The sequence below is a fragment of the Dendropsophus ebraccatus genome, chromosome 7 (assembly GCF_027789765.1).
Source record: "Dendropsophus ebraccatus isolate aDenEbr1 chromosome 7, aDenEbr1.pat, whole genome shotgun sequence".
Taxonomy (NCBI): domain Eukaryota; kingdom Metazoa; phylum Chordata; class Amphibia; order Anura; family Hylidae; genus Dendropsophus; species Dendropsophus ebraccatus.
The window spans coordinates 97,916,197-97,938,770 of record NC_091460.1 but is presented as its reverse complement, the minus strand read 5'-3'; the positions used below and the strand labels follow the sequence as shown (position 1 = coordinate 97,938,770).

The 22,574-nt window shown below is 45.5% G+C and overlaps 1 protein-coding gene and 1 long non-coding RNA gene across 6 annotated transcripts in view; one reads left to right on the top strand and one right to left on the bottom strand.

Moving 5' to 3' along the window:
• LOC138797589 (uncharacterized) overlaps window positions 1-22,574 on the bottom strand; it is a 150,683-nt gene that overhangs the window by 22,302 nt on the left and 105,807 nt on the right. Inside the window, exons 1-2 of one of the 2 annotated variants that reach the window (XR_011363956.1) lie at window positions 14,620-14,709; window positions 4,199-4,282 (exon numbers count right to left, since the gene is read on the bottom strand). This is a non-coding gene — a long non-coding RNA (uncharacterized lncRNA). Of the gene's footprint in view, window positions 1-4,198; window positions 4,283-14,619; window positions 14,710-22,574 lie in introns of those variants that run through there. The other variant, XR_011363955.1, reaches the window with a different exon arrangement.
• LOC138797587 (beta-1,4-galactosyltransferase 1-like) overlaps window positions 1-22,574 on the top strand; it is a 260,610-nt gene that overhangs the window by 168,083 nt on the left and 69,953 nt on the right. For 3 of the 4 annotated variants that reach the window (XM_069977940.1, XM_069977938.1, XM_069977937.1), the window contains exon 5: window positions 10,091-10,213. The exons of the other annotated variant lie outside the window; for it this stretch is intronic. In XM_069977940.1, the coding sequence (XP_069834041.1) occupies window positions 10,091-10,213 (123 nt within the window). The remainder of the gene's footprint in view (window positions 1-10,090; window positions 10,214-22,574) is intronic. 4 annotated transcript variants of the gene reach the window in all.

The following is a 22,574-nucleotide window of genomic DNA, read 5'->3' as shown; positions in this document are numbered from 1 at the left end:
ATTTATAAATATGACTATAATAAGTACAAAATAAACATATCACATGAGAACAAAATAATAACAATTAACATACAGAACCACTCCATGCCAAAAGAGTAAAACCATTCTCTCCCCTCCCTTCATCCTCCCCACTAACAAGCTTTACAATCTATATACATAAGATACCCAAAAATGTATTTTAACTAATATGAACCGTAACATATTAACTAGATTTGCGTTTCCAGGGAAATACATAGTGCTTGAAAAGAGCACTCCTTTAACAGTGACTTCCCTTTAAGAGAAACTTTAACTCTTAATACCCTCCTTTAAGAGGGTACCCTCCTTTAAGAGCAACTTTGGTACAGTCCCTTTAAGAGCAACTTAGGTACAGTGCCCTTAAGAGTAACTTTGGTACAGTCCCTTTAAGAGCAACTTAGGTACAGTGCCCTTAAGAGCAACTTTGGTACAGTCCCTTTAAGCGCAACTTTGGTACAGTCCCTTTAAGCGCAACTTTGGTACAGTCCCTTAAGGAGCGACTTTGGTGCCAAAGCTTTAAGTGACCTATATACTGTCCCTTTAAGACCAGCTTAAGTACTGACTTAGGTACCATCTGCCAGGATGGTATCTTTGCAGAGTGTTATGCGCCTGTCGGCTCGTGCTGTGTGGCCGAGAAAGCGATGAATTTCTCGTATTCTGTTTCTGTGTTTTGTTTTGCTGTGTTTGAACACTGGTTTATCTGCTCACTTCGTTTGGTGGACACACCCCACTGCACCTGCTGAATTCTGTCTGGCCATATCATGGTTAATCTTTGTTTTAGTTCTGCTGTGACTGACAGGTTTCCCTGCCAGTGGATGTGTTTGTTCTCAGGTGTCTGTGCTTGGAGATCAGGGGAATGGTCCAATTATGTCCTGGGTCAGATCCCTGGCCTCCTAGAAAACTAACTTCAGTCTGTGTTCTCACTGCTGGTTATTGACTTAGTCTCTGCCTACTTGTGTGTTCTGTTTTTTGCTTCTCCTGATCTTTACTTGTATCTCTGACCTCACTTGCTTGCCACCTGCCCCTGACCATATTGCCTGGACTTTGACTTCGCCTATTGGATCCTGATTTTGTACTTTTGCTGTCTGATTGTTGTGACCCGGACTGTTGACTATTCTTTATTGTGTTTGTCTGTCTGTCTTGTTCTGTGTGCACCTATAGTAGTATAGGGAACGTCTTTGTGGTTGTCCACGGCTGCCTAGGGCCGTTTGAGGCAAGTAGGTAGGGGAAGTTGGTGGGTTCAGCGTCAGGGCTCACTGTCTTGTCCCTGCCATCCGGTTCCTGACACCATCCTTTGAAAACCAGCTTAACTACTGAGAACGATTTGGGTACCGTCCCTTTAAGAGCGACTTGGGTACCGTCCCCTTAAGATCGACTTGAGTACCGACTCTTTAAAAGCTACTTGGGTACCGTCCCTTTAAAAGCTAGTTGGGTACCGTCCCTTTAAGAGTGGCTTGGGTACCGTCCCTTTAAAAGCGGCTTGGGTACCGTCCCTTTAAGAGCGAATTGGGTACCGTCCCTTTAAGAGTGGCTTGGGTACCGTCCCTTTAAGAGTGGCTTGGGTACCGTCCCTTTAAGAGCAAATTGGGTACCGTCCCTTTAAGAACAGCTTGGGTACCGTCCCTTTAAGAGCGACTTATGTAATGCCTCTTTAACCCTTTAAGGACGGGGCCCATTTTCGTTTTTACGTTTTCAGTTTTTCCTCCTTGTGTTTAAAAGGTCATAGCACTTGCATTTTTCCACCTAGAAACCCACATGACCCCTTATTTTTTGCGTCTCTAATTGTACTTTGCAATTACAGGCTGAATTTTTGCATAAAGTACACTGCGAAACCAGAAAAAAATTCAAAGTGTGGTGAAATTGAAAAAAAAAAAGCATTTCTTTTATTTGGGGGAAATGTGTTTTTACGCCATTCGCCCTGGGGTAAAACTGACTTGTTATGCATGTTCCTCAAGTTGTTACGATTAAAACGATATATAACATGTATAACTTATATTGTATCTGATGGCCTGTAAAAAATTCAAACCGTTGTTAACCAATATACGTTCCTTAAAATCGCTCCATTCCCAGGCTTATAGCGCTTTTATCCTTTTGGTCTATGGGGCTGTGCGAGGTGTCATTTTTTGCGCCATGATGTGATCTTTCTATCGGTACCTTGATTGCCCATATATGTCTTTTTGATCGCTTTTTATTAAATTTTTTCTGGATTTGATGCGACCAAAAATGTGCAATTTTGCACTTTGGGATTTTTTTGCGCTGACGCCATTTACCGTACGAGATCAGGAATGTGATTAATTAATAGTTCGGGCGATTACGCACGCGGCGATAGCAAACATGTTTATTTATTTATTTATTTGTTTACTTTTATTTAAAACCTGGGAAAAGGGGGGTGATTCAGACTTTTATTAGGGGAGGGGGCTTTTTACGATAAACAACACTTTTTTTTTTTTTTTTTACACATATACTAGAAGCCCCCCTGGGGGACTTCTAGTATATATACTGTGATCTCTCATTGAGATCTCTGCAGCATAGATATGCTGCAGAGATCCATGAGATCGGCACTCATTTGCTGCTGCAGCCGAAAACGAACGAGTGCCGAGTCGAGGACGGCGCCATCTTGGACGCGTCCCCGGCCGGCATCAGTAACGGAGATCGCTCCTCCGGGACAAGGTCCCGGAGGAGCGATCTCCCCCACTAGACCCCAGGGAAACGTTGCCTCCGGTAATCGGAGGCAGCTGTCAACTTTGACAGCTGCCTCCGATTAGCTAATTAGCGGGCACGGCGATCAGACCGTGCCCGCTAATAGCAGCGGTCCCGGGCTACTCGCGGCACCCGGGATCACGGCACTTTGAAGTGCAAGTGAGGACATATGACGTACGGGTACGTCATATGTCCTTAAGAGGTTAAGAGTGACTTGGGTTCCGTCCCTTTAAGAGCGACTTGAGTACCGTCCCTTTATGAGCTACTTGGGTACTGTCCCTTTAAGAGTTACTTGGGTACTGTCCCTTTAAGAGCAGCTTTGGTACCGTCCCTTTAAGAGCGGCTTGGGTACCGTCTCTTTAAGAACGACTTATGTAATGCCCTTTAAAGCGACTCTGTACCCACAATCTGACCCCCCCCCCCCCCCCCCAAACCGCTTGTACCTTCAGATAGCTACTTTTAATCCAAGAACTGTCCTGGGGTCCATTCGGCAGGTGATGCAGTTATAAAAAAGTCCTAAAAAACTAAACTGGTAGCCCTGTCCGAAATGGCCATGGCCTAGATTGTGTATGCATTAGGCTCAACCTCTCTGTCTCTCCTACCTGCCCTCCTCATCATTAGGAATGCTCCAGGCAGATTTTCTACTATTCATCACCTGTGTCAGCACATGGGCTGGATCGTTAAGGCAGCTGTGCAATGTTCAGACAGGAGAAAATGTTCTAGGGGCCTAATGATGAAGAGCGTGGGGAGGAGGGACGGAGGGGTGGTGCAAAGTTAGGGCACAGATACTCCAAGCCACGGCCGTTTGACACAGGGCTGCAAGTTCAAAAGTTGTTTTGTTAGGACAATAACTGCATCACCTGCCGAACGGACCCCAGGACAGATCTTGGATTAAAAGCAGCTATCTGAAGGTACAAGTTGTCTATGGGGACAGATTGTGGGTACAGAGTCGCTTTAAGAGCGGCTTGGGTACTGTCCCTTTAAGAGTGGTTTAGGTACCGTCCCTTTAAGAGCAGCTGGGGTACTGTCCCTTTAAGAGCGGTTTAGGTACCATCCCTTTAATAGTGGCTTGGGTACCGTCCCTTGAAGAGGGGATTGGGTACCGTCCCTGCTACATGGCTGCCTCAGCTCTGCTACTTTACTGACTGAACTCTGCTACTTATAATGGTAAAGACCATTGCTCGGTTACCATGACAATCTTACTCATGTCAGTGAGACAGAATCGTTAAGGACCTTCCATCTTCTACATCTTCTATTGGCCAATAGTGGACTAGTGACTGTGTGGATGTTATTATACACTGACTGACAAGACCTTAGAATTTCTATTGGCTGCTATATTTCAGCTATTTGCATATGTGCTGTGATTGGCTGTTAACGTTTACAGTGTGGCCATTATTTCCAATGGGCCATTATTATCTATGGGAAATTAAACGTAAATTTCTTAAACGACAAATCCGATCGAAACCAAAAATATATAGCACACCTGTCACCGCTGAGGGCTTGAAAATGCAGTTTGAATGGTGACTGTGCGCAAAGGGTTTGGGCTGTATTAATCGCTGAAGAATGGCTGTAAGAAGAAGAAACAGAGGAAGATGAATACGGATTACAATATAGTGCTTTTTCAAGCACTATAATTAACTATATACACTATTATAAACAACACACTACAATATACTAATAATAAACAATATAACAAACTCAATTTTCTCCCTGTGATGGGGCAATTGTCATCTGCCTCATAGGGGTTTTTGCCTTCCCCTGGATCAACACAGTAGGGTTTCCCTACATTGAACCTAATGGGCTCTTGTCTTCTTTCAACCTTATTAACCCCTTCGGGACCAGGCTAATTTTCGTTTTTGCGTTTTCGTTTTTTCATCCTTGTGCTTAAAAGGCCATAGCACTTGCATTTTTACACCTACAGACCCACATGAGCCCTTATTTTTTGCACCACTAATTGTACTTTGCAATGACAGGCCGAGTTCTTGCATAAAGTATACTACGAAACCAGAAAAAAATTCAGTGTGGTGAAATAAAAAAAAAAAAAGCATTTCTTTTATTTGGGGGGAATGTGTTTTTACGCCATTCGCCCTGGGGTAAAACTGACTTGTTATGCATGTTCCTCCAGTCGTTACGATTAAAACGATATAGAACATGTATAACTTATATTGTATCTGATGGCCTGTAAAAAATTCAAACCATTGTTAACAAATATACGTTCCTTAAAATCGCTTTATTCCCAGGCTTATAGCGTTTTTATCCTTTGGTCTATGGGGCTGTGTCAGGTGTCATTTTTTGCGCCATGATGTTTACTTTCTATCGATACCTTGATTGCGCATATACAACTTTTTGATTACATTTTTATTACATTTTTTATTACATTTTTTCTGGATTTGATGCAACCAAAAATGCGCAATTTTGCAATTTGGGATTTTTTGGCGCTGACGCCGTTTACCGTGCGAGATCAGGAATGTGATTAAGTAATAGTTCGGGCGATTACGCACGCGGCGATAGGAAACATGTTTATTTATTTATTTGTTTACTTTTATTTATAACCTGGGAAAAGGAGGGTGATTCAGACTTTTATTGGGGGAGGGGGCTTTTTACTAATGACACTTTTTTTTTTTACACATATACTAGAAGCCCCCCTGGGGGACTTCTAGTATATACACTTTGATCTCTCATTGAGATCTTTGCTGTATAGATATACAGCAAAGATCAATGAGATCAGCACTCGTTCGCTTTCGGCTGCTGCAGCCAAAAACAAACGAGTACCGAGCCGGGATCAGCGCCATTTTGGCGCAGACCCCGGCCGGCTTCAGTCACGGAGATCACTCCTCCGGGACAACGGTAATTGGATGCAGCTGTCAGCCGGATGCAGCCGGGGACGGCGCCATTTTGGACGAGTCCCCGGCCGGCATCAGACAGGGAGATCGCTCCTCTGGGACGACGTCCCGGAGGAGCGATCTCCGCCACTAGACACCAGGGAAATGCTGTATCCGGTAATCGGATGCAGCTGTCATGTTTGACAGCTGCATCTGATTACTGTATTAGCGGGCACGGCGATCGGACCGTGCCCGCTAATACCGGCGGTCCCGGGCTAGAAGCGGCACCCGGGACCGCCGCGGTTCAGAGCGGGGTCGTCTCGCACCCCCGCTCTGAACGCCCGCACCCGCGCGAGGACGTACAGTTACGTCCTCGTGCGGGAAAGGGTTAACTATGTTACTATTTTGCATAGGTTCCTTCACTCCTTCCCAGAGCCTGAGGGATCACCTAAAGATGGCGTAGAAACTTTGTACCCACTTCAGCCACTCGTACATGCCACATAACACACTCTGCCAGATCCTATGCAATCATGGGCTGCAACAACATTGGCTGATCTGCCATGTGCCAACGTGGTGTAACTCATCCCTTCACATGCTGGCATGGCTGTGACTTGGTATAATGCACAACCAGTGACTGGGTATAATGCCCAGCCATCACCCAATGTTTGGTATAATGCCCAGCCAGTGACTAGTGACTTTGTATAATGGACAAAACGAGCACCCAGTGACTTGGTATATTTCCCACAAACCAGCACCCAGTGACTTGGTATAATTCACAAAACCAGCACCCATTGACTTGGTATAATGTGCAAAACCAGCACCCAATTACTTGTGACACTGGACAGTGGCTTCCCTGCTGCCACAGAAAACCACCCACTATCTACCCAATATCAAATCAAAATCCACCCTCCTACCCTCTCCTCTCTGTGCCTATATCTCGCTATTGCTCTCCCTGCTCTGCTGTATTTGCCTGCTGCAACCTACTCTACACTACACACAGAGCCAACTACCTGCCTCCAGGAAACAAATCACCTTATATAGACGGTGAGGTGCTGACATCACAGTCGGCTTTGCAGATGATTGGACGGCTGCAAGGGATTAAGGATAATCCTTTGCTCCCGCCCGGTGACAGTACCGCAAGCTTAAGTGCGGCTGCCATAGCGGCCGCCTTGTTTAGCAAATTTTGTTAACAAATTGTTGTAAATTGACAGGGTGAATACGCAGTGAATTTTGCTTCACTCATCTCTAATTTGAAGATTTTTTGGGATTTGTTTTGCCTTCTCTGGCTGTCCCATACTTTTTTTTTTTATAAATTGTCTGTTTGGTTTTGTTTATATTGAAAACTTCAATAAAAAAAGGTACATGAAAGGAAAATAGCAATAATGCGCATGACATCAAACAACATATTGCCATATAAGAAAGGTGAAACCACCCAAGTAATACAGGAAAAAAGTTCAGGTAACTAGCATATGAGCCAGGCTGTATTTGAGCAAGAGCCAGCCGCAGTAGAAAAGAAGGCGAGTCCCAGCCTTATCGCTGAGATGTCCTCCCAATACCAGGTAAATTTAGCTGAAGAAAAAGATTCGATGTACAGCCCGGAACTGGAAGAATAAGTTTACATCGCGGGAACCACAGCTCACCTCTATTGTTGGCAATAAGAAGAGAGAAAAAGGAGAGAGCAACAAAGAGAAATAAGAGGGGGGGGGGGGGGGATGAAAAAAGAGTAAAGGAGGAGAAAGAAAGGTAGGGGGAGGAGAAGGGGGTTATCTCGGACGCCTGTCCCAGAACGTGTCCCAAGGGTCCCAGTCCGCATTAAATTTTTCAACTGTATTGTTCAGGGTTGCTGTAAGTGACTCCATACTACGGACATCCCTGATCCGAGTAAGCAAATCTAGCGAGGAAGGGGGGAGGTACTTTTCCAGTGTAGGGAGATGAGGCATTTGGCAGCAGTGAGGATATGAAGGAGCATTTTAGCTGTACGGCTCCCGATGGATTTGGGGGGGACATTAAAGAGAAAGTGAAGGGGTGTTATAGGGACCTGTATATCCAAGACCTCCTGTATAGTGTTTTGGACAGCCGTCCAGTAAGTAGCAATTAAAGGACATTCCCAGAATATGTGAAAAAGCGAGCCAGGAGCAGCCTGGCATCTCCAGCAAGTGTTGGGATAAGCAGGATTAAATTTGTGGAGGAGGGTAGGGGTATGGTACCAGTGCATGAGTAACTTGTATTGGGTTTCCCTATATTGGGTACATAAAGAGGATTTGGCCGCCCTACTCCATATTATCTGCCATGTAGAGTGCGAGATTGTGGTACCCAAATCTCGTTCCCACTTGTGCATGTAACCATGTCCTGGGGGATCCGCCGGGAAGAGCAGGCGATATATGTCTGTAATCAACCCTTTGGAGGACGCACCCCTTAAACAGCACATTTCAAACGGGTTAGGTCGTGGACAGGTCAGCGAGCCCAATCGGGAACGGAAAAGGTCACGGATCTGTAGATAGGAGAAGAAAATGCGTTGAGAGAAGCCGTATTTCTCCAGGAGAGCCGAGAAGTCCGGAAGTCCTGGAGACTGGGTTGACCAAGTCATAAAACCTGAACAGGCCTACAGCCGACCAGGGTTGGGTCATAAATGAGGTGAGGCTAACTGGGAAGTCGGGTGTGTAGAGAAAAGGTTCTAAAGGCGAAGAGGAGGCTGAGAGGCCGTATTTAGTACGACACTGGGACCAAATGCCCCCTATAAAGGCCATTGGGGCCAGAAGTGCGGAATCAGGTAGGGCACGTTTTGGTGCCCAAAGAAGGGCGCAGGGGTGGATGGGTGCTATCCAGAGCTTTTCAAACTGTACAAATTTCTTAAAGGAGCGAAGGGACACCCAGGAGGGAATGGTACGGAGGTGCGCCGCCAGGTAATATTTAGTTATATCCGGGAACGCCAGACCCCCTCTATGCAGAGGTGAGGTAAGGGCCGAGAGGGGTATCCTGTGGCGTCCCTGCCTCCAAAGAAATTTGAGTAACAGAGCCTGGATTTCCCCGAAGGGTGGGCCTAGGGACCGCTACAGGGAGGGTCTCAAAGAGGTAGAGGAATTTAGGGAGAATCGCCATTTTTATCGTGGCTGTCCCATACTTAAAGAGGCCAGAAGTCTGTGTCTTCTATGCATCTCTATAACAATGTCTTCATAGAGATGCGTTGAAGACATTGAATTAAGGTTCTTCAAGCAAATCAAAAGAGAGGATGTCAAATGAGTTTATTTACTTTAATTCTTTTTAATACCACATATTTATATATATATTTATTTTATTTATAACATTATCTAGTTAGTGAATTTGGTGCGGCTAGGATTTGGTACGGCTTAAAGGGGTATTCTAAGAAAAACTAACTTGTCCCCTATCCACAGGATAGAGAACAAGTTACTATTTCTTAGAATGTTGAGCGAGCACTAAAATGCTTGAGTACTCGTTACTTGAGTCGAGCATTTTTCAATGCTCAAGTGCTTGACTTAAGCAATTAGCCCTGTGCCTTTTGCTTGGCAGAGCAGAGGATGCTTGATTTACCTTCAAAGAATGTGTAAATGGAATATACACAAATTAAAATGAAAAAATGCACTATGTTACTGCAAGACACGTTAGAACTCCGACGGTGTGCCATCAATTGACAAGAGCAGAAAGATTTAGATCCCTTCTCCTGTCACTCACAATAGGGGAGGGGTGTGTGGATCCTCTCCATCCTGGAGCCAGAGACAGCAGTGTGGGCTCAGCAGGGCACATGCACAGCTCCAGCTGGCAGCACCATGAGTGACCAGAAGAGATGCCTGGGGCTGATGCCCAGGGCTCTTGCATTCTCAGTGGAAGCACTGATTGGGGCCACAAGAAGATGAAACTCCGGAACTGGGAACTGGACAAGGGCTTGGACCTTTCCATGCACAGACTGAGCCCACTAGGGAACAGGGAGGATGAGGGAACCTGCCTGGACCTTAACCCTGGTGAGCGTGTGCAGGAGGGGGTGCCCCAAAGCCGCATCTGTACTACTGCCTGATATCATATCGTCTATATATTACTGCCTAATATATATTCCATGTATACTACTGCCTGGTATTATACCCCATATATACTACCCCCTGGTGTCTTACACCGATATACCTTATACCTATTTGGTATCATACATCATGTATACTATTGCCTGGTATTATACCCTCCGTATGAATACATACTATCATAAAGGGGGTATTATACCCTCTGTCACTTAGCGGCATACTGCCGGTGTTCTAATGTGAACTGAAGTAACACATTGCATTTTTTCATTCTAATTTTTTATATTTCGTTTACACATCCCTTCCTTTACTCTAAAACCATGCATAGTACTTGATTGAGCATTTTTTTGAAAAATGTATTTATTTTTAAAACTGGAAGTCACAGTAGTCTTTCCTAATGTAATATTTTGTTGGAATTGGCATCCTGAGAAAAATTATTGGCCTTTAATATAACATTTTCCAAATGATGTGAATATATTTGTTTTATCATTGCTAACTTGTATTATTTTATGTGTTATATACTTTCAGGTTACCATACAAAACATTGTTTGGAGGAGTGGTGGCTTTCACAAAGGAGCAGTTTTTAAAAGTTAATGGTTTCTCCAATATGTTTTGGGGCTGGGGAGGAGAAGATGATGAACTGTATGAAAGGTTTGCTCCTATAAGTTAAAGTAAAATTTGTTAAAATGTATTACATATCCTACCATGTCTATTAACATGTCAAAAAAACAAACATTTTAGCCGCATTCACATGTTCCTTGAAGCACAGAAGCTACGGACCGTGAAGCTGCTGTCTGGATGGTATCTTTGCAGAGCATTATGCGCCCCTCGGATCGCGCTGTGTGGCCGAGAAGGCGCTGAAATTCTTGTATTCTGTTTGTGTTTTTGTTTGCAGTGTGTAAACACTGGTTTATATGCTCACTTTTGTTGGGAGACACACCCGAATTCACCTGCTGAATTCTGTCTGGCCATGTAATGGTTAATCTGTGTTTTGGTTCTGCTGTGACTGACAGGTCTTCCTGCCAGTGGATCTGTTTTGTTGTCAGCTGTCTGTGCTTGGAGATCAGGGGGATGGTCCAATTACGTTCTGGACCAGAGCCCTGGCCTCCTATATACTAACCTCAGTCTGTGCACTTATTGCTGGTTATTGAGCTTGTCTCTGCCTGCTTGTGTTTCTGCTATTATCTGTCTTTTCTCTGACCCTTCTGCCTTGTGTTCTGACCATCCTTGCTAGCCGCCTGCCCCTGACCATATTGCTTGTTTTTGACTCTGCTTATTGGATTGTGATTTCGTACTGTGCTGCCCGATTGTTGTGACCCGGACTGTCGACTATTCTTCATTATGTTTTGCCTGTCTGTCTTGTCTTTGTGTCCCACCTAGCCAGTGCAGGGACTGCCGCCCAGTTGCTCGCCGCCATTTTAGCTTAGGGCTCACTGTCTTGTCTTGTCCTGCTGTCCGGTTCCTAACAGAATAACCAGCAATACTTTTTTCTCTTCTCTCTCTCCACCTTGCTATGGACCCCATGAAAGCTCTGGTTGAGAAAATGCAAAGTCTCAAAAAGCTTGTTCTGGACCTTACGCAACAGGTGCAGCAGGTAGAGTCTTTCCTGGGCCAAAATGCCATGCTATCTGCTGCTGTTCCCCCAGAACCTCCAGTGCAGCTTCCTGATAGGTTCAAAGGCAATAGAAGGGCCTTTCGAATCTTCAGGGAGGGATGTAAGTTGTTTTTCAGACTTTGTCCCCGGTCCTCTGGGGCTGAGAGCCAGAGAGTGGGCATTATTATGTCACTCTTACAAGAACCTCCGCAGGAGTGGGTCTTTTCTTTGCCTCCAGATGCCACTGAATTGTCTTCTGTGGATCAGTTTTTCTCGGCATTGGAATTACTGTATGATGACCCTGATAGGGCCGCAGCAGCTGAGAGACAGTTGACAGTTTTGAGACAGGGCAAGCGACCGGTGGAGGAGTATTGTGCCGAGTTCCGCCAGTGGTGCGTTCCATACGGATGGAATGATCCTGCGCTTAGATGCAAATTTAAGCAGGGGTTATCTGATGGCATTAAAGGGGTAGTGCACCAAAAAAATTTTTCTCTCAAATCAACTGCTACCATGACGTGCCAGAGATTTGTAATTTACTTCTATTAAAAAATCTCAAGCCTTCCAGTACTTATTAGCTGCTGTACACCCAGCAGGAAGTGGTATTATTTCCAGTCTGGAGAGCAGGAGAGGTTTTCTATGGGGATTTGCTCCTTCTCTGGACATTTCCTGACATGGACAGAGGAGGCAACAGAGAGCACTGTGTCAGACAGGAAAGAAAACACCACTTCCTGCTGGACACACAGCAGCTGATAAGTACTGGAAGGCTTGAGATTTTTTAATAGAAGTAAATTACAAATCTCTGGCACTTCATGGCAGCAGTTGATTTGGAAGAAATTTTTTTTGGGTGCACTACCCCTTTAAGGATGCCTGGACAGGACATCCAGATCCTTCCACCCTAAAGCAGGCCATGAATTTGGCTATTCGCATAGACCGTAGGCTCCGTGACATAGGGAGAAAGTAGGCTCTGACCCTTCTAAGACCTCTGTCCCCTGCTCTGTCAAACACTGTTGTCATCCCTGATATACATGAGGATGAGCCCATGCAGCTGGGACAATTGGACGCCAGGACCAGGCGAGAACATCGTAGACACAACGGTCTGTGCTATTACTGTGGTGACAGTAGCCACTTCATCAATTTCTGCCACAAGCGTCCCAAGCGGCAAGCTAACCGGCTCCTGGATCATCGGCGTCCAGGTGACTCCCAGGAAGGTCACTTGGGCGCACAGGTACCCTCATGTGAAATAAATATTTCAAGTCCTACTGTATTTGATTTGCCCATATCTGATGTGAATTTATCATGTTCTTCTGCTCGTTCCGTCAGTAAACCTGTTCTTCATGCCATGGACTCTTCTTCTGATGAATGGGAGTCAGATGGCAATCTTCTAAGTGAAGTTGAGTCCTGTGAGGGTCCTGAGGCCCCTCGTAAAAGAGGGGGTACTATCAGGATGGTATCTTTGCAGAGCATTATGCGCCCCTCGGCTCGTGCTGTGTGGCCGAGAAGGCGCTGAAATTCTTGTATTCTGTTTGTGTTTTTGTTTGCAGTGTGTAAACACTGGTTTATATGCTCACTTTTGTTGGGAGACACACCCGAATTCACCTGCTGAATTCTGTCTGGCCATGTAATGGTTAATCTGTGTTTTGGTTCTGCTGTGACTGACAGGTCTTCCTGCCAGTGGATCTGTTTTGTTCTCAAGTGTCTGTGCTTGGAGATCAGGGGGATGGTCCAATTACGTTCTGGACCAGAGCCCTGGCCTCCTATATACTAACCTCAGTCTGTGCACTTATTGCTGGTTATTGAGCTTGTCTCTGCCTGCTTGTGTTTCTGCTATTATCTGTCTTTTTTCTGACCCTTCTGCCTTGTGTTCTGACCATCCTTGCTAGCCGCCTGCCACTGACCATATTGCTTGTTTTTTGACTCTGCTTATTGGATTGTGATTTCGTACTGTGCTGCCCGATTGTTGTGACCCGGACTGTCGACTATTCTTCATTGTGTTTTGTCTGTCTTTCTTGCCTTTGTGTCCCACCTAGCCAGTGCAGGGACTGCCGCCCAGTTGCTCGCCGCCATCTTAGGGCGGATTGTGGCAAGTAGGTAGAGGACAGTGGGCGGGGCTGAGCTTAGGGCTCACTGTCTTGTCCTGCTGTCCGGTTCCTAACAGCTGCACAACAGAATTACATACATCATATATCATTATATTGCTGTGAGCTCTGAATCAGTTTATATCTTTGCAGTATTGTACTGACACAGCTGTGTGGCTGTGTCAATACAGTAGCGCAAAGATATGAAGAATTTCGGAGCTCCCAGCATCATAATTAACATAATTAACACGGAATGTGTGAATGTGGCCTTACTTTGATTACAGCTAAGGGTACATTCACACGTACAGGATCTGCAGCAGATTTAATGGTGAAAATCCACAGCATATCGGAACTAAATAATTGAACACAGCATAGAATCTGCTGCGGATCTTGTGTATGTGAACGCACCCTAAGGGTAGCTTCACATGTACTGTATCGCAGCGGATTTGATGGCACAGATCCGTAGTGGATCCTCAGCAGATTTAATCTAAATAACTGAACACAGCATCAAATCTGCACCATGAAATCTGTTGCGGATCTGCCACTAATCCTGTTTGTGTGAATGCACCCTTAACCCCTAGACGGCCCTGGACGAACAGTTACACCCTGGCCGCCTGTCACCAAACGACCCTGGGCGTAACCATATGTCCTGGGTCTCTAAGGAGCTATGAAGAGCGCTCTGCAGTGAGCAGCTGGACCCTCACCATTAGAGGGGTTGTCCAGCGAAAATCTTTTTCTTTCAAATCAACTTGTGTCAGAAAGTTATATAGATTTGTAATTTACTTCTATTAAAAAATCTCAAGTCTTCTCATACTTAGTAGCTACTAAATGTCATGCAGGAAATGCTGTTTTATTTTCAGTCTGACACAGTGCTCTCTGCTGACATCTCTGACCGAGACAGGAACTTTGTCTCGGTTTTATATGAATCCCCATTAAAAAACTCTCCTTCTCTGGACAGTTCCTGTCTCAGCCAGCGATGTCAGCAGAGAGCACTGTCGGACTGAAAATAAAACAACATTTCCTGAAGGACATATAGTAGCTAATAAGTATGGGAAGACTTGAGATTTTTTTTAATAGAAGTAAATTTCAAATCTATATAACTTTCTGACACCAGTTGATTTGAAAGAAAGATTTTCGCTGGACAACCCCTTTAATGACAGGCTGCAGCGATCATGCTGCAGCCTGTCATTAACCCTCTAAAGCTCACACTGCGGGTGTCCTGATCGGTAATTGACAGGAGCTGCTCCTGTCATTTACACTTAAACACCGTGATCGCGCCGTGTGCCAGGATTGCCGCTGCCACCACTGACCATGGCTGGCGCAGTAATATCAGCGGACTTGTGCGGCTGCCCTCTCCCTTTCTTAGGTCGGACCCGCACTGTAACTACCTCATCCACCTCATCCTCCACTGATGATGCCCTCGGCAGCTGTCGCTCCAAAGACCACATTGGATCCACAATGTCATCATCGTCATGACAGGTGACTTCTGACAGTCTACATCCTCAGGCTGGGTTTACACTATGTATATTTTAGTCAGTATTGTGGTCCTCATAATGCAACCAAAACCAGGAGTGGATTGAAAACACAGAAAGGCTCTGTTCACACATTGTTGAAATTGAGTGGATGGCCACCATTTAATGGCAAATATTTGCTGTTATTTTAAAACAACAGCTGTTATATTGAAATAATGGCAGTTATTTACTGTTATATGGCGGCCATCCACTCAATTTCAACACTGTGTGAACAGATCCTTTCTGTGTATTCAATTCACTCCTGGTTTTAGTTGCAATATGAGGACCACAATACTGACTGAAATATACGTAGTGTGAACCCAGCCTCAAACTGCAGTCTAGAAGCCACAGGCACTTTCAGGCATTGCTGACCACTCGGCATTTCTGATGACAGACCAGCTTCCGGATCCTCCTCTGAGGGCATCAGCAATTGGGCGTCGGATCAGACTAAATCATCCTCTTTAGCCTCTCGTGTGGTCAAAGCAGTGGGGAATTATAATGTGGGCAGTTTGGGCCCACATTATAATCCGCCACTGACTCTCTTGTACTGTCCCCCGGCTCATGCGCGGCTGCCGGGGGTGTCCCATCCTATCCCCGGTAGCGCGCGCATCAGAGAGCTCCCCGTGCGCCTGTGGCTGTGACTTCCGGCGCACGGGGAGCTCTCTGATGCGCGTGCTGCCGGGGATAGGACGGGACACCCCCAGCAGCCGTGAATCAGCCGGGGACAGACCAGGAGGTGAGAGGCTCGACGGAGGAACGGATGGCAGGTGAGTAGTGTTTTTTATTTTTGTGTGTTGTCTGCTGTGCACAGGGGGGGGGAAGAGGGTGACCATCTATAAGGGGGGGAAGAGGGGGACCATCTATAAGGGGGAAGAGGGAAGAGGGGGACCATCTATAAGGGGGGGAAGAGGGGGACCATCTATAAGGGGGGGAAGAGGGGGACCATCTCCTATAGGATTAGCACCCTCCTCTCCTGACATCCTCTGTGCTGCTCGGACCTCTCCTATAGATCAGCACCCTCCTCTCCTGACATCCTCTGTGCAGCTGTGACCTCCCCTATAGATCAGCAACCTCCTCTCCTGACATTCTCTGTGCTGCTGGGACCTCTCCTATAAGATCAGCACCCTCCTCTTCTGACATCCTCTGTGCTGCTGGGACCTCCCCTATAAGATCAGCACCCTCCTTTCCTGACATACTCTCTGCTGCTGGGACCCTGCGACCTCCCCTATAAGATCAGCACCCTCCTCTTCTGACATCCTCTGTGCTGCTGTGATCTCCCCTATAAGATCAGCACCCTCCTCTCCTGACATCCTCTCTGCTGCTGTGACCTCCCCTATAAGATCAGCACCCTTCTCTCCTGACATCCTCTGTGCTGCTGGGACCTCCCCTATAAGATCAGCCCCCTCCTCTCCTGACATCCTCTGTGCAGCAAGGGACCAAACATTATGTTTATTGGGGCCAGCAGGGAGGGGAGGCAGGCAGTGTTTATTGGGGACCGCATTGGGGGGGGGGGCAGTAGTGGATTATAATGTGGGCGGATTGACCGGGTGGGGCAGGTTGGGTGGACAGCCCGGGGCCCAGGGTACATTTAATCCGCCACTGGGTCAAAGAGCTCTTCAGAATGTAGATTATTTTCACTGGCCTGTATATTGGGTAGGGGACATTCTACCCATGTTTGCTTCCAGTTGGACTGACGATGATGACATTTGTGGCCGTCCAAGAGGAGGTCAAAACACTTGATTCAGGGTCCGATAACCACTGAAGAACAGATTGACGATGCTATTCATTAATAAGGCGCACAGGAAACCTAGCAAAAGAGGACAGACCTGACGGTCCTGCTACTGACGATGTGCTCGCTTGTATGTTGGCCGGAGCACTGGAAGCAGTGCCTTGTTCACTACCTCTATCTCCCCTTTCTACACCTGATACTGCTCTCCTACCACCTCTGGTTCTCTACATGTTCACAAGATAGATGGAAAATCTTAGATAGAAGATACAACAACAAAAAAATCAACAGATCTACCCACTCTCAATGAACCCACATACACAAATCAGATGTACGATTAATTTCTGTGTATAACAGATGTAAAGTATTCTGTATTTTTTATGATGGACAAAGAACGTATGTCAGTTTCTAGGTCTTCCGCTGTAATCAGTGAATAAATGCACGTACACCAAGGAGATGTACGTTTAATCACTGCATAACAAATGTCTACTATTTCGTATATTTTTCCTGACGAACAGAGGACCTTTTCCAGCTTATAGGAATAGAGCTGTAATAACTAAACAAATGCATGTACACAATGGAGATGTACGTTTAATCACTATATAACAGATGTCTACTATTTCGTATTTTCCTGACGGACAGAGGACGTTTTTCAGCTTATATGAATACAGCTATAATCACTAAACAAATGCACGTACACAAATGAGATGTACGTTTAATTAATGTATATATGTATATAGATGTGAGCAGACCAAAATACACGTTTGGCCACTATGTATTAATTGGCAAATCCAATATGCAGCCTGCAATCCCAAAGCTAAGTATTGCTGTGGCTGCAATGGTGTCTATGGACAGGAAAATGCTTGTTGCAAATATGCTAGCCTAACCTTGATAAAAACTCCACTAATCTCTCTAATATCAATGTCTATCTCTGTAATATCACTAACCTCACTACCTAACTGTGAGATAGCGGTCTGTACATAAAAGTGAGGAGACAATGGCGTCCAGAACGCAGCACAGTGACTACTTGAAATGGCTGCATACAGGGAGATGATACACTGCGATAGCTGTCTGTACAGCACAGTGAGTGAGTGAATGAGTGAGGAGACAATGGCCCCCAGAACTCAGCACAGTGATTACTGGAAATGGCAGCGTGCAAGCAGACAATGGTACACTGAGATTGCCGTCCATACAGGACGCTAAATGAGGAGAAAATGGCACCCAGAACACAGCACAGTGACTTTTATATGACATAGTCAGAGACGATTCTAGCTTTTGTGCTGCCTGAGGCGAAAATTAAAAAAATGGCGCCCCCCCAATCCTAGAACCAATTGTTTATCAACTATTCCCATGTGAATACCACAGCTATCAGTAAACTTATTATTTTTTCAATGTGTATTATGATGTTATGCAGAATCTCATAACACACCTTAGCTGCTGCAGAACCTCATAACACACCTCAGCTGCTGCAGAACCTTATGATACATCTCAGCTGCTGCAGAACCTCATAACACACCTCAGCTGCTGCAGAACCTTATGATACATCTCAGCTGCTGCAGAACCTTATCGTACACCTCAGCTGCTGCAGAACCTCATCATACACCTCAGATGCTGCAGAACCTCATCATACATCTCAGCTGCTGCAGAACATCATCATACACCTCAGCTGCTGCAGAACATCATCATACACCTCAGCTGCTACAGAACCTCATGATACACCTCAGCTGCTGCAGAACATCATAAGCCCCTTACTTTATAAAGAACCTGGCATAATAGTTAAGCTGAAATTGTTGTACTACAAGTTTCAGCGCAGAGAGGCTGAGGGCTGGATCCAGACAAGCTGTGCGCTTCATTACTAACTAGTCTGCACAGCATGGCAGCATGCCACTCCACACTATTTAACAGTATAGTGTGGTATATGGCAGTATAGGGTATATATGGCAGCACATGTGGATGCATATGTACATTGAAGTATATTAGTGGAGGGGGTGGTATATAGTAGCACATATGGATATATATGTACACGGGGGGCCCCAGAGTACATATATATCCACATGTGCAGCCATATATACCACCCCCACCACTATGCCCCAGACTGCGGTATACACTGAGCATAGTAGTGGAAGAGGGGGCTGGAGTCCAGCACAGGCAGGAGGAGGAGGGGCACACACTCACGAGATACAAGGCTGCTCTGCTGCTCTTATCAGTCTGCACATCAGCCGGGATCAGAAGCTGTCACAAAGACGGATGATGTGTCCTCTCTCCAGTGTGCACACACTCCTATCTGCACTCCTATCTCCTGGCTGGCTCCCTCGGGTCTGAGACCTTGATCCCCCTCCCTCCAGACAGTGCCCTCCCCCAGCCCTAACCTACAATCACTGCCCTCAGCCTCCCCCCTTGCCCTGGTTGTAATACTCACTACTGAGGACTGAGGAGGGATCAAGTGTGGAGCGCCGTGGCCGGCCGTGCAGGCTCTTACCCAATCCTCAGGAAGACTGCTGGGTGACGTCACACATAACAGAGACGTAGCCCGGCAGTTCCTGGGGAGCACTGCTAGGAGATCGGGGGCTGCTGTCATTTTAGTGAAGTTACACTTCAATGACAGTGGCAAGCAGGGCCGATTCTGGGGTTTCTGCCGCCTGTGGCAAACCTCAGGTGGCCGCCCCCACACAAAAACCTCAGGCGGCCGCCCCCCACATCGCGGCCCCCGCTGACCCCGGGCACTCACGACTCGCTGGAGGGCGATGACAGCTGCTGACTGACGGCGCGGGACAGCGGTAAGCGTTGGCGGCGGGACGGGACGGCTGCGGCAGGACAGGTGAGCGGCTGCAGGGCTGCTGTCTGCCGCCCCCTGCAGGGGGCAGAATCTGCCGCCTGAGGCGGAATACTCATTCCGCCTCATGGCAGAAACGGCCCTGGTGGCAAGGAAGATTGTGCCGCCCCCTGCAAGATCACAGGAGCTGCCGCCTGAGGCAGAAGCCTCAGTCTGCCTCATGGCAGAAGCGGGCCTGGACATAGTCATGTGATTTTAGCAGCCAATGAGACCCCTACACCTCAGCAATGATATTTCTGCTCTGCACTGATTGGCTGGCAAAAAACGTGCTCGAATGCTAACTCGAACGAACAGTAAAATGTTCGAGAAAATCGAGATGTTCGACTCGAACCTAACTTTTCTCGAACAGTTCGATCAACACTAGTAACAGCCACTCAGCCAATCAATGGCTGCAGTGCTGTCCCATCTCAGCCAGTGATTGGCCTGTCACTGCAGACATAGGACGAGAAGTGAGAGCAGCAGCTGCGCTGATCAGGGTATCGCACAGACATGGCCTGCCTTGCCCATCTTATAACAAAGTCCTTAATAACATATAACGTGGAGGTGTTTCCTGATGACGATGTTCTCCCATCGGTATCATCACGGTATATTAACTATTTTAGTCAAGTCACTTGTTGGATACAGCTATAATGACTTGCACCTGGCATGGCACACAACCGCAGCCTTTGTTTAATGTGAATAGTTACATAAATAGAATTACATAAAACACTAGCAAAAGGTAAACAACATAAATTATATACAAAATCTATGTACACTATATACATTTTCAATGAATTATAGACATATTTTTCACTTCCTGATATGTCTTTCCTGATATGTTTTATGCCTGACACCCTCCACCATTTTTGTAGTCCATCTTTGGACCCGTTCTATTTTATCAATACCCTTTTTAGGTTAGGTCACCAGAACTGGACACAGTATTCCAGATGTGATGTCACTAGAGCTCTATACAGCGGGATCACAATCTCCCTCTTTCTACTGGTTATACCTCTAGCTATACAGTCCAGCATATGATATGCTTTCCCTATCGCCTGATTGCACTGGTGACTCATTTTAAGGCCCTCAGAACTCACTACCCCTAAATCCTTCTCTTCTGAAGTCTTTGCCAACACAGTACTGCCGATGTGATACTCTGATAGAGGATTCCTCCTCCCCAAGTGCATTATTTTACATTTGGAAACATTGAACTTCAATTTCCATTGTTTGGCCCATTGTTTGAAGTCATTTTCCTGACACCTCCAGGAATATCAACCCTATCTGGAAAAATTGTCATATAAAAATGATCAAAAAGTTGCATATTCATAAGCAACCTACCTATGAAAAGTTCAGATTATGACGCAAAAAATTATGCTTCACAAAGCCCCATAGACCAAAAAATAAAAACGTTACAAGGATGGTAATTTTAAACATTTTATTTTTTTTATTTTTTTTTAAGTTTAAATTTTTTTTAAAGCTGTCAGATAAAATAAAAGTTATATAAATTGCCTATAGTTGTAATCATTACTGCCTGGAGGAACATAGATAACATATTTTTACTAAAAGGCCTAACAGTGTAAACACAAGCCCTCCTATGAAAAAAAAATGCTTTTTTTTCAATTTTATTGCAGAAATATATATTTTTTTCTGGTTTCACAGCAGATTTTAGGGGAGAATAAAGTCCGTCACTGCAAAGTACTATTGGTGTGGCAAAAAAAAAAAGGGCTCATGTGAGTCTGTAGGTAAAAAAAAAATGCAAGTGCTATGGTCCTTAAACACGAGGAGAAAAAAACGAAAGTATAAAAATGAAAATTGCCCTTAAGTGTCCTTAAAGGGGTATTCCACGCAAACATAACTTCTGATATATCCAAGAAAACCGTACAGAAGGAGTATAAGCCCCTATTGCTCACCCGACTGTTATCCTGGACACCACTCACTCGATCCCGCTGATTGAAGGTGCTCTAGGAATTAGCACAAGCCAAGATGTGTCCAAATGAGTATTCACTGGAGAGACAGAAAGCCGCAGCACTCATTCGCCTTCAGCATGGAAAGTTTATTCAGCCAGCCAACAGATGGTTACACGTGGATACTGAACAGGCTACAACTGTTTCGCACGTCACAGCGTGCTTCGTCACAGCCTCTACGTCAGACAAGTAACCTCCCCCTTATATACAAAAAAACACCTAAGTGATATAATACAATTAACATGTGTAACACAGTAAAATATATAATTATACTGGTCCAGGGAAGTATATATACAAAAAGATACTTGTTTACACATCTAGCAAAAAAGTAAAAGAGAATCTTACTAATTCTTTTACCAGCATGTTCCATGAATAGATGTCCGGTCATTTAACCCAAGAGGACCTAAAGCGTCCATTCTTAGTATTAAGTCAGTTTCTTTACTTTACTATTAAGTCAGTTTCTGGATCCTACGCCCTTTGTTACAACAGGTCCCGTCATACCTCAGGGATACAAAGGAACTACTACATATCCTAGATGATTTCCAGTGGAGTGAGGGGTGGTCTCTGGCCTGTGGGTGTACAGGCAATTAGACGTCGATAGGTTTGGTGAGTCAGGATTTTGCGGACTATGTGTGCGAACTGCTGATATTTGTGCTCCACCATAACCCCTTCCAGTTCGCTGATCAGTAGTTCTGTCAACGGGCAGGAACGGCGATGGGGACGCCGGTCGCCCCAACGTTCATCGCTCTGTTTTTGGCGGAAATTGGAGGATGACGTAATTTTTGCAATGGCCTACGTCTTTATATCCAAAATTAAATTATACTTTAGGTATATTGATGATATCTTAATAGTATGGTCAGGGGAGGAGACGGAGTTCCAGCAGTTCGTAAACTACATGAACAACAATAATTACAGTATGCGGTTTACATCTTACTTTGGTAAAAATGAGTTGGATTTTTTAGATGTCCATTTAGAAACACTTTCAGGAAAATTGGAGATGAAAGGTTTTCGCAAGCCAACATCTACTAACATGCTCCTGAATTATGCAAGCTACCATCCAGCTCATGTTAAGAGTGCCGTACCGTACGGCCAGTTCGTGCGGTTGAGGCGGATCAATAGTAGTGATGAGAGCTATGATTCACAAGCTCAGGAGCTGTGCGGTCGCTTGCAAGAGCGGGGCTATCCACAGGACTTAATTTATAAGGCATGGGAAAAAGCCCGTAAGTTAAATCGTAATTTACTTATCCGTAAAAATAAGAAGAAAACGCAAGCTATACCAGATAGAGCAGTGTTCACTTTTGCACACAGTCCTATGAACAATGCGATAAAAACA